We start from the raw sequence: 12784 nt of genomic DNA on the forward strand, positions 1-12784 counted from the left end.
TACAGATAAAAAATAAATCCTTCATAGTTCCCCATTGCCAAATAATCACTTAGCGTAAGTGGTGGGTGGCGTTAAATAAAATAACTGAGTGGAGAATTAAAGCTCTTGTTTAGCACAAGGTCACACTCCTCCAGTGAATGAAGAAAATATATATACAGATATACAGAGTCTGTTAGCTGTGGCTCTGCTGCTTGGCCTGTGCATGGGGTTTTAGGAGATTTTCAAGCAGATTGAGTTTGTGCTGACTGCAGTCTGATACAAGGGAAGAGCTGTGCACACAGTATTTAACCCAACCAAAGCCCACAGATTAGGCCACAACAGTGTGTCAGGAGAATCTTTTTAGCGTACCACCTGATGGGTCACCCTGATATTCATCTCTAAAACGTAGCACTTTGCCGCACTTTGGGGGTTTCGGTCCAGCTAATCTTTGATGGCCCTCTACTTTGCTAAATCCCTAGATGCCGTATAAGCGTTGTCTATCACAGATAGCACTGACTTAGTCTATCCTCCTGATGTTGTTTGCAGCACGATTCAGACTTAATGTAAAATTTGACATTGTGAAATGTGTACATTTCCCTCCAAGATCACCACCTTGAATTCAGTTAATAACCAATGTTTGTTCTATATTATACAAAAGTTAGTTCCAGTCCTCAAATTGGACCTCAGATTGTGGCAATCTTTTGGAAATGTAAATTACTCTTGCCTGGTATCTATGGCCGAATCACAGCTGTGCTGATATTCAGTACAATGGCACTCTTGCTTGTGTAATATTGCTTAATTTTTGTGTAAAATATACAGGATTACCAATACTATGAAATATCCACTGCTACACAGTTTTTTTTTTTTTTTTTTTTGAGCACAAGATCTGTGGATGGTGTTGTCTGGAGTGAGGTAATAACAGCCTGGTCTAATGAAATTAATGTGACAATTAGAAGTCTGTACGGGCCTTAAAATTAAACCTGAACCCGACCCATCCCCGAGACCGTGTGACCCTACACGGCCTTAACGATACTGTCAGATTATAAGCCTGAACCAAAAATCGTTCACTATATTTTTTATTTCTTTTCCTAGCAAGTACTATTGCAATAGGCTATATTTTATGTAAGCATATACAGTAGGCAACATTCGGAACAGTATTGAAACAGTAAACATAACAAGGCACGGCAGACCCTCAGTACACTAGAGCAGAATGGAAAAAAGCATTGACTTACCTTTATTTGCTGAAACTTCACTTGGTGCAGAACAATCTGGAATAATATGAAATAATGCAACAGTCCCCTCTTTAGTGCCTGAACTTGTTTAGAATGTTGCATCTTTGTGACACCTGCGCTAAAAACAATCTAGATGCAGTGGAAAGAATGAAACAGAGTGCAGGTGTCTCGACATGCATTTTTAACTTTACATGGTGTTTAAACAGTGCCGGTCCTGCGTGAGACGCTGAAGAAACGGTGAGACATGCGCAACAGTTAAAGACATTCGTCCAGCATGTGTTTACATTGGAAAACAATGGGAAAACAGAACAGACGTGCGCAAAAACACATTTGGTGTGAATGGCCCCTAACTCGTCTGCTTGCGCATGTCTGTGAGTGAGAGCGCATGCGCAAAACAAGTTCGGTAGGCCTGTTTATTTTGTCATTAATTACAAACCCGAAGTCCTACTTGAAAAACTGACCCGAACCCAGCCCGAAACCCGTCAGGTTCTCAGGTCCCATCGGGCCCGGGTCGGGTTGCAGACCTCTAGTGACCATGACAACGTTTTTGCAAACCAAACTTACGTGCTTCATTACACATTTGGCTGCAGTTTCCCAGTGAAATGTCCTACGGGGGTGCCAAAAGCAACTGAAATGATGTTGTAATCAGACTAGGTTTTTAAGGTGAATATTAGATGGATGTTTTAATGAGTAAAACGTACCTCCCTAACCTAAAAATGTAACCCAAACCTAACCAATAGTGTCTTAAAAGGTAAATGAGAGATGAAAAAACAGACATCCTTACCCTTAACCAACGCCTAAACCTAACTGATAGTTTTTTAAAGCAAATTCGACATGAAAAGCACATATACTGAAGCACCCAGGTCATATTGTGTCGCTTCTATGGCACTTTTGCTTCACTTTCACTTTCATTTCGAGCATCCTTTGCTAGGCTTGAGGCTGGGTCTTCGAGTCCATTGGAATAAGTCTGTAAATGTAAGTGTCTGTAATACGAGTGTTAAATTAAGTCATTTTTCAAATGATACGTTATAGTAAAAGTGTTTTATAATAACATTGCAGTGTGTAAGTAATAGAGCAAAAGATAAGTGTTTATAAAGTCATAATCAGCCATATTACCCATGATTTGTTTGAAAGGACCTGTAGTGTTAATTTCACCAGGAAACTGCAGCAAAAGCAGCACATAAAACTAAGTTTGCAAACATTTTGTTATTTTAACATATATCTCTGAGACTAGGTTAGGTAATAACACCTGTATTCATCTTTCTTTTTTTTATTCCTTCCTGACACTGTCTCAGGTCATTGAAACCATAAGTGCAGTGGATAAAGATGAACCGCTGAGCGGACATCGCTTCTTCTTCTCTCTCACTGCAGAGACAGCTGGAAACATGAACTTCACCCTCAGAGACAATAAAGGTACGTGATTTAATTAAGAGAGCAAGATTTAAAAGCAAAGGCTTGAAACTCAGCTATATTTCCTAATAAGATAAAGCATAGCTGTCATTCTTTAATCTATTTATTGGAGTCATTTTACATATTTTCACAGTTTTACCTGAAATCATCTACCACATAAGTCATAGAGATCTCTCTTTCTCTCCAGACAATACCGCTTCTATCCTGACTAAGCGGAGTGGTTTTCAGAGGAGGGAACAAGCTATGTATCAACTGCCTGTGTTGATAGTGGACAGCGGCACCCCTGCCCTTAGCAGCACTAACACACTGTCTATAAGAGTGTGTGACTGTGACTCTGTAGGGACTCCACAGTCATGCGGCACTGAAGCCTTCATGCTGTCAGCTGGACTCAGCACCGGAGCTCTCATTGCTATCCTGGCCTGTATCATCACCTTGCTTGGTAGGAGTTAACCCTCATCAGCACACAACGCAATGGTTAATAAGCAGTGTTGGGGAAGCTACTTTGAAATTGTAGTTCACCAAGCACTAAACTTTGTATAACTGAGAGCCGAAAACAAGGGGATGAATAATACAATATTTAGTTATATCAGCATATAACTAAATATCAGGGCCATTCCTGAGCATATGGAGGGCCTAAGCTAATTCCTACTTGGAGGCCCACCCTCTCCCGGATCCAAGCCCACCCAAGGATGACACTATAATACAGTCTTCAATGAATTTGAATATATTAACTTAAAATTGGAATATATAAATTACACAAAATGCATAACAATAAATAAAAAATAAATAATACAAAAAATTAACAATAAATAACTACACAAATTAACAATAAATGACTATAAATAACAATATATAAATATTTTAAAAAGATAATAATAATTAAAAAAAAAACGACCTTGCTTTGTGGGGTCCCCTGGTGGCTCAGAGGCCCTAAGCAGCCGCTTATACCGCTAATAGTTAGAAATGGCCCTGCTAAATATGATATTATTCTGTACATTTATCGTAATAAATATTATATTACTTTGTATATTGCTACAAAAAAAGAAGTTGGAGGGATTATATTTTTTTTTTTAATGGGTTCATTTAAATGACCAATCAAAACAAATAGATTCGCTAAAATAAATTAGACATCCCAATGCTTCATATTAGAGAGAGAAGGGATATTTTCAGTGAGCGTGTTTGATTATAACCTCAGTTTACCTGGCTGTAAAGCTGCGGACACAATACATTGTGACAAAAAAAAATAGCAATTTAGTGTTTTGTCATGCTACACTGTTACTTATTGGAAAAAGCAGCATCTCTATTTTCAGAACAGCAAAGCTACTGTCACGCTACTGAAAAATGCCATTAAGATAGTAGCATTGCTACTTTTAGTTTGTTATTCGCCAACTCTTTTAATATGCCAGTTTAATGAAACTAACTTAATCTGAAATTGAAAGTGCTGTGCTTTGTTTGCTGTCTCAACAACTCTTTTTACTATTAAAACAACATGAAATGACATTCATAACTAATGTGACAGTTTTATGAGTGAAGCACAATATTTAGTAGGGAATAGAGTGGGACTTGATTATGTTCATCTTGGATTTGACTGGATGGAGGATAGTTGACTTTTATATACACACAATCTTAATTACATCAGTAAGAAAAATAAGTGTTGTTTTATAACTGGAGAAAATCATTGCATTTTGGTTAAAGATTACGAAAACCATTTTTCTTTAGAATAATGTGCAGTGATGAATTATGTGCAATAATGCCAAGGACATGTATGAAGTCCAATTTGATTTCAGGTTGTCCTTAATAAGACCAAGCGAATGGATTGAATTCTGTTTCAGAGCCAGCATTTAAATACAACTTAGTGCTTTCTGAACATCCAGTCAAAGAACACTTGTTCAATCCATGTTATTGTTCTCCATTTTTAAACCATTTCGAACCATTTTTAAAGAGCTTCATTGAATTTCCACCTCCCCCATACTGACATTTCACGCACAGTTGGCTTGCCGTTACTTTATAAATGCTGGCATGACAGCTCTAACAGGTGGGACGCGGTGTGCACTGAGAGGTCTGCTTGGCCACAATTGACTTGTTTACCCTCTCCTGGGAGGCTGCTGGTGTGTCTGATTACTACATTTTAAGCCTTATTAGCTGATTGTTTGATGAATGACCTCTACCCAATATGTACCATTCACTTGGTCTGATTGGTTGACTGGTGTGTCTTTGTGCTGATTTGTTGACCTGAAAACTGCAGAGAGGGAGTGAATTCAGTCCTGATGGTTGGATTGATTTCTTGATTATACCATTGATAGGTTGTCTCTCTGGCTGGGCCGGCGGTGTGTAGATCTGTCCATAGACACTGTCACAGCCCTGTTTTTTGACAGCTGTTGCCTCTGTCTTAAAAGAATCCTGTTATTGTGACAAGATGGGAATTTGTATGTGTACAAACATTTTGAGCTGAGCCCCAGTCATTTTTTTGGTTTGACTATCCTTGTCTTTAGTGTGCGCAGATGAAAAAATTAGTAACAAAGAAATCTCTTTCTGCCTCCTTGGTGCTATTACATCTATGTATACTAAACTGTAGATGTGAAATAATACACCCTGGTGAAACCGAGTGCAATATGTTTTAATTTCACGTTCCCTAAGGAACCTACTCTCCTCTCACACAAGATGCAGTACCGTACATTAAACGTCTCTAAGATTCAACAGATTCTTATGCAACTGCACTGGACAGAGTCGAGAAAAGGAGAGTGCATTTTTCTGTTCCAAAACCTAGTGAGCTGCCTAAATTCGAAATTCAGTGACAACTATACACAAACATTTAAAAAAGGGGCCTTATTTTTAATTTTGAGATTGAGTATATTATGAGTTTCGGTGGTACCTTGCGGATAGAATCTTCACAGCAACAAGCTCCAACACAGCACACCGTGATTTACTGTCCGGGTCAGAGACAGCGCTTTACACACTGTGGAAGCACACACACACCATGCGAGTTCTTCCTTTCAAGCTGTTAGATGGAGTGCAGCTGAATGGAACAGAATGCAAGGTCTTTAAAAACTTTGTATAACTGAGAGCCGAAAACAAGGGGATGAATAATACAATATTTAGTTATATCAGCATATAACTAAATATCAGGGCCATTTCTGAGCATATGGAGGCCTAAGCTAATTCTACTTGGAGGCCCACCCTCTCCCAGATCCAATCCCACCCAAGAATGACACTACAATACAGTCTTCAACGAATTTGAATATATTAACTTAAAATTGGAATATATAAATTACACAAAATGCAAAATGCAAAAAAAAATAAAATAAAAAAAATAAAATAAAAATGAACAATAAATAACTACACAAATAAACAATAAATGACTATAAATAACAATAAATAACTATTTAAAAAAAAAAAATGACCTTGCTTTGTGGGGCCCCCTGGTGGCTCGGGGGCCCTAAGCAGCTGCTTATACCGCTTATATTGGACTCAAGATGGCGCCGAGTATGGCTGCTGCGTTGCGAGCTCCGACACAACATTGTAGTTTTTTGTTTGTTTTGTTTACAATTCTTATGTTGTTTTGTCTTGGATGTTGTCTGCCTTATTGTCTAAGACAGACAAACACTTTTGGACATTGGTTCTGCAATTACACACCATAAACCGGACTTCAAATTCCTCAATGCCGACCCGCTGTTTACAAACATGCCAGCGGAGCCCTTTGTCTGGGCAGCCCGGCCGCGGAAACGCAGAAGGAAAAGGGGAAACAGAGCCGCCGATCTCATCAGAGTAAGACGTTGCGCAAATTGACCCCCGCTACCCAGTATTCTACTGGCAAATGTTCAGTCTCTGGACAACAAGCTCTGCGAGCTGAGAGCGTGGATCTCTTTCCAACAAGAGACGAGGGACTGCTGCATTATCTGCCTAACAGAAACTTGGATGTCTGCGGAGATTCCAGAATCAGCCATCGAACCCGCTGGGCTCTCCGTGCACCGAGCGGACAGAGCGTAAGACCTCTCAGGTAAAAGCAGAGGTGGCGGTGTATGTTTTATGATCAACAAATCCTGGTGTGATCAGAGGAACGTACATTCTATCAAGTCTTTCTGCTCTCCTGATCTGGAATTTGTCATGCTTCTGTGTCGACCATTCTGGCTACCAAGGGAATTCACAGCGGTCATTATCACAGCTGTGTGCATCCCCCCACAAGCCGACACAGACCGGGCACTCAAGGAACTGTATGAGATTATAAACAAGCAGGAAACCGCGACATCCTGAGGCTGCGTTCTTTGTGACCGGGGACTTTAATAAAGCCAATCTCAAATCAGTCGCACCAAAACACCACCAACACATCAGTTTTAACACACGGGGTTTGGACCAATGCTACTCTACCTTCCGGGATGGCTACAAATCCCTCCCCCGCCCACCATTTGGCAAATCGGACCACTCTTCTGTTCTGCTTCTGCCTGCTTACAGGCAGAAACTGAAACAGGAAGCACCCACCCTCAGAACGATCCAGTGCTGGTCGGACCAATCAGAATCTCGCTACAAGACTGTTTTGATCACGTGGACTGGGAGATGTTCCGGTCCACCTCTGATGACGACATCGAGCTTTACGCTGATAGTGTCACGTGTTTCATTAGAAAGTGCGTAGACGATGTTGTTCCATCCAAAACAATACGGATCTACCCAAACCAGAAACCTTGGATTAATAGCGATGTTCGCGCGGCACTTAATGCGCAGACCTCCGCTTTTAATTCTGGGAACGCAGAGGAGCATAAACAAGCCAGTTATGTTAGAGCAGCAAAATGCCAGTACAGGAACAAGATGACTCCAAAACGGGCTGGGGCGCTGTTTGCAACGGGCACGCAGCTGCCGGCCTCTGGATGGGTCCGTGACAGCATTGGCACATCAACTGCCTCAAGTTGTTGGCAATTCTGCTCGCCCTGCGGAGGTTTCAGCCTTTGATCCAGGGCAAGCACGTGTTAGTTCAGACAGACAACACAAACGGTAGCATATATCAACCGCCAAGGCAGTCTGCACTCTCGTTGTATGTCACAACTCGCCCGCCGTCTCCTCCTCTGGAGTCAGCAGCACTTCAAGTCGCTGCAAGCCACTCACATCCCGGGCAACCTCAACACTACAGCGGATGCGCTGTCATGACAGGTTACCCTCAGGGGAGAGTGGAGACTCCACCCTCAGGTGGTCCTGCTGACTTGGAGTCGATTCGACAGGCACAGGTGCACCTGTTCGCCTCCCAAGAATCCTCCCCACTGCCCGCTCTGGTACGTCCTGACTGTGGCCCACCTTGGCATAAACGCGCTGGCACACAGCTGGCCCCCTGGCATGCACAAATATGCGTTTTCACCCAGTGAGCCTACTTGCACAGACCCTGTGCAAGGTCAGGGAGGACGAGGAGCAGGTCGTCCTGGCAGCACCCTACTGGCCTGCCCAGGCATGGTTCTCGGACCTCACACTCCTCGTGACAGCCCCCCCCCCTGTGAATGGGTGGTAGCCTGCGGTGGTAGACACGATCACTCAGGCTAGGGCCCCCTCTACGAGGTGCCTGTATGCCTTTAAGTGGCATCTGTTCGCTAAATGGTGTTCTTCCCGTCGGGAAGACCCCCAGAGATAAGCAGTCGGATCAGTGCTTTCCTTCCTGCAGGAAGTAAGTCCTTAGGGAAGCACGACCTGATCATCAGGTTCCTAAGAGGTGCCAGGAGGCTGAATCCCTCCAGACCGCGCCTCGTTCCCTCATCGGACCTCTCTGTAGTTCTTCAGGGTCTAGTGAGAGCCCCCTTTGATCCTTTGCAGTCAGCCGAGCTTAAGGCACTCTTCTTGAAGACTGCCCTCCTGACTGAGCTCACTTCCATCAAGAGGGTAGGTGACCTGCAAGCATTCTCTGTCAGTAAAACGTGCCTGGAGTTCGGTCCGGGTTACTCTCATGTGATCCTGAGACCCCGACTGGGCTATGTGCCCAAGGTTCCCACCACCCCTTTAGGGACCAGGTGGTGAACCTGCAGGCGCTGCCCTAGGAGGAGGCAGACCCAGCCCTGTCGTCGCTGTGTCCGGTGCGTGCTTTACGCATCTATTTGGATCGCACGCAGAGCTTTAGAATCTCTGAGCAGCTCTTTGTCTGCTTTGGTGCACAGCGGAAAGGAAGCGCTGTCTCCAAGCAGGGGATCGCCCACTGGCTCATTGACGCCATAACTATGGCATATGTTGCCCAGTACATGCTGCCCCCGGTAGGGCTACAAGCCCATTCTACCAGGGGTGTAGCGGCTCCCTGGGCCCTGGCCAGGGGTGCCTCTCTAACAGACATTTGCAGAGCAGCAGGCTGGGCAACACCCAACAAATGTGCAAGGTTCTACAACCTCCGGGTGGAACCAGTTTCGTCCCAGGTAGTGGCACACAACACAAGCGGATAGATGTGCGCCATTAATTCCCAGTAGTGTTCACAAGTTTGTTCCCTGGTTGACTTCCTCCGAGCCCTGTGGCAGTCGAGTTTTCGGAAAGATTCGCTGCCGGCCCAGTACACGCGCTAACTAAGAGCCCTGTTCTGGGGTAGGTGCTCCGCATGTGGCAGTTCCCTGTAAGGCTAACCCCATGCGATTATATATCTTCCGCTAATTCGTTTCCCTGTTGACAAACTGCGTCTTCCTTGGGCAGAGCCCCTCTGCCCCAGTCTCCATGTTTGTAGTAACTCCTCCCCCATTGGGCAGGATCTACCTTGAAGACTCTCCACATGGTTGGAAAGACCATGTGACGTATTTTTCCACTTAAATATCCCTCTCTCTCTTTGGGCGAGGTGTGGTCTCCGCTGTGTCTTCCCCTTGGGAGGGACACCCCCCGACAAGACCTGGCGGCCCAGTCAGATAATCCCCCTTCTTTTTTAGGGAGTGGAAAAAAAGAAGGGGAAAAGATGCCACGACTGGGTTAAGCCTGTCTCTATTTTTTGGGTAGTCGACTTGTCCCCAAAAAGGGCCATTCGACACTCATAACTATGTTGGGGGAGGTTACGTGTCAGCCTGGTGTGCTGGCTATGAGGCACACAATAGTCTGCCCACCACACACCGCCAGTTCACATAACACAGTTCAGCCAATTGTGGCATTTCGTATAGGGACCCCTAGTGTCACTACATCGACACAACGTCGAGTGAGTGACAGATAGGGAATGTCATGGTTACTTGTGTAACCTCCGTTCCCTGATGGAGGGAACGAGACGTTGTGTCCCTCCTGCCACAACGCTGAACTACCCACTGAAATGGCCGGACTTTATATCGGCTCCTCAGCATAAAACCTGAATGAGTGGTTGCATACCAGCTCCTTTTATACCCGTACGTCCAGGGGAGTGGCATGCAAATACCACTCGCCAATTTCCATTGGCCTTTTATCAAAGACCAGAGGTGTTTTGGGCTCCCAAGAGTGACCCCTAGTGTCACTACATCAACACAACGTCTCGTTCCTTCCATCAGGGAATGGAGGTTACACAAGTAACTATGATGTTTACCTGGCTGTAAAGCTCCGGACACAATACATTGTGACAAAAAAAAAAATAGCTATTTAGTGTTTTGTCATACTACACTGTTACTCATTGGAAAAAGCAGCGTCTCTATTTTCAGAACAGCAAAGCTACTGTCACGCTACTGAAAAATGCCATTAAGATAGTAGCGTTGCTACTTTTAGTTTGTTATTCACCAACACTTTTATGCACTGATGCAAGGTCTTCAAAACATTTTTTTTTACTTAACACTGCGTATTAAAAACGCGATGGTTAATATGGTTTATCCAGTCAAGCCAACCACGTTTTGCAAATACAGTGTGCAGCCAGCCATAACGAAAACAGTGGTGCACACTTATTAAGATAATTACGGTAACTTGAATGAAGAGCATAGAAACACGCTTTCTGAGCATTCTTTCATTGTGTTGGCCAGCAAGTCTTCATATAATGACAAAATATGATGGATTATATTTTGATTGTGCCATTTTTTTGTAGGTTTGGTAACAGACTACGTTATAACAACCTATAATAATGAATATGCGAGACACTGGAACAACAGCAAGATGCAATTCAGCAGCCAAAGACGTCTGTCTGACATACATACAGTCCACAGTAATCCATTTTAGAATTGACTTTTTAGTACTGTAATTTGAAACTTTAAAAAACATGTCTCGAGACCCCTGCATTCAGTTGTGCTTTGCCCAGCTGTCTTCCAATGAAAAAACGTGTCCTGCTGTACGAGGTTTTTCATTTTGTGCTGTCTGCTCTCGGAAAGTGTGCCTCTAGAGCAGGAGTTGCACTGCCCCTTGCTGACTGCTACTCGCAAAAAAATGAAGGTGGTGCTTAAAGTTATGGGGCATGATTAATTGCGTAATCTTTTAACGCATTATTTTTAATATAATTAATCACAGTAAATTAATGTGTTAAATTGACAGCCTTAATTTTAAGTAAACTTACTTCATTTAATACCAAAAAGTATTAATAAAAATTAGAGCTGTCAGAATTATTTTTCTTAATCCTCGATTAACGCATTTACCATTAATACAGCATAAACCAGCATAAACAATTGTTGGGACAGCGGAACCTTGACGCACACACCACAAACACACAACAGCGCAGATGGGACTTGTGATAGAAATCAAGTATTTTCAGCACATTTTAATTACCACTGAAGCACACCAAGTCTTAACTATCAATACGCTTTTCCAATGGAGTTCAAAGCGGCGCTGGATGCTGGCGTTGACGCTCTGAGGCGAATCATGAATGCAGCTTCAGGATTGCTGTAGGAAAATGGATAGTCACAGTTTACCGGCAGATTAATATTGTGGAGGATGAGAGTTTAAGAGATTTTATGGCAATTGCAAAGAATATTAAACCAATGTGGACTAAAGCCATCTTTACACAGCAAAGGTGGCACAGAAGCTGCATCTGAAGTAGCAATTAGGTGTATTTTCACAGAGCAGGAATAAATGAATTTACACAGCCGTTGCAAATGCATAAATAATGGTATGAGATGAATATTTTAAAAGTAAAATTATGAATATAGAAATATGAAATGAATTAATATATGAATGAATACTCAACTATGGGAACTAATTCTTTCAATAAGTCAACCTCCCAATTAGACTTTGGGAGACGTTTAATGCTACATGAATTGGTGCTATTTTAGTGCATTTCTGTCTTTATAGTGTGGAAGGCTTTGTTTGGAAAATGTTAATAAAGCATTATATTGTTACATATTTTTTTTTTCTTTCCTAAGATGTAAATAAATGCATTTTGACATGAAAATAAGTATATATGGTGTCAAATTTCAGCATTTTCAAAATCTGCGATTAATCATGATTAACTACCAAAAAATATGCGAATAATCATGACAAAAATGTTAATAGACTGACAACCCTAATAAAAATTGTTAATTAAAAAAGCACTAGTTTACCCAGTATTTGTGTTTGCTATTTATTTTTATGCTTACTGGAGTGTTGCAGCATTAGCTTAGCAACATGCTAGTGCCAATGTAATATATATATATATATATATATACTATGGTTACTGTAGTAAAACAATGGTTAATTGGTGTAGGGTGTCTTTTGGGCTCTAAATAAACACAAAAACATCACCTGCAGTGATGCCATTATAGTGTATATTAGTATTTAATTAGGGGTGCAAATAGCATCTAACCCAATTTGCACCTCGTGCAAAGAAAATGCTTTTTGTTGCCATTTACACTTAGTGTAAATAGCATCTATCGCTAGCCTCTGCCTAAAAATAATTAAATGTAACTAGACAGGTAATATTTGCAAAGACAGAATTTGATGTTGGCTTGACAAAGCCTTGTCTGAAAGCTTAACACTAATTTAAAAAAAATTAAGTTTGAAGGTTTAGATAGATAGATAGATAGATAGATAGATAGATAGATAGATAGATAGATAGTAGAGTTGGGGTACTCGAGTTTGGCTCAGAATCGAGTCTGAGTCACGAGTCCAATTTTAATGGACTTGGACTTGCCACGGACTCGGATGCATTTTTACTCGGACTTGACTCTGGATTTTTTTCAGAGTCAATGACATTTGTGATGCAATGAAAAAAATAAAAAATAACAAAACAAAAATTAATGAAGATATCTCTGTCTGCATGCAGCTTTATTAGCCCCTGAAGTCGTGGATGTAGCCAGAGTTGTTTCACTATTTAA

At 42.1% G+C, this 12784-nt stretch overlaps 1 protein-coding gene across 2 annotated transcripts in view; it reads left to right on the plus strand.

The window, feature by feature from the left end:
• Positions 1-12784, plus strand: part of LOC127442356 (cadherin-7-like) — a 115038-nt gene that overhangs the window by 79600 nt on the left and 22654 nt on the right. For both annotated transcript variants that reach the window (XM_051700315.1, XM_051700316.1), the window contains 2 exons: positions 2507-2624; positions 2809-3060. In XM_051700315.1, coding sequence (XP_051556275.1) covers positions 2507-2624; positions 2809-3060 — 370 coding nt within the window. The remainder of the gene's footprint in view (positions 1-2506; positions 2625-2808; positions 3061-12784) is intronic.

Source organism: Myxocyprinus asiaticus, chromosome 6 (assembly GCF_019703515.2).
Source record: "Myxocyprinus asiaticus isolate MX2 ecotype Aquarium Trade chromosome 6, UBuf_Myxa_2, whole genome shotgun sequence".
NCBI lineage: Eukaryota > Metazoa > Chordata > Actinopteri > Cypriniformes > Catostomidae > Myxocyprinus > Myxocyprinus asiaticus.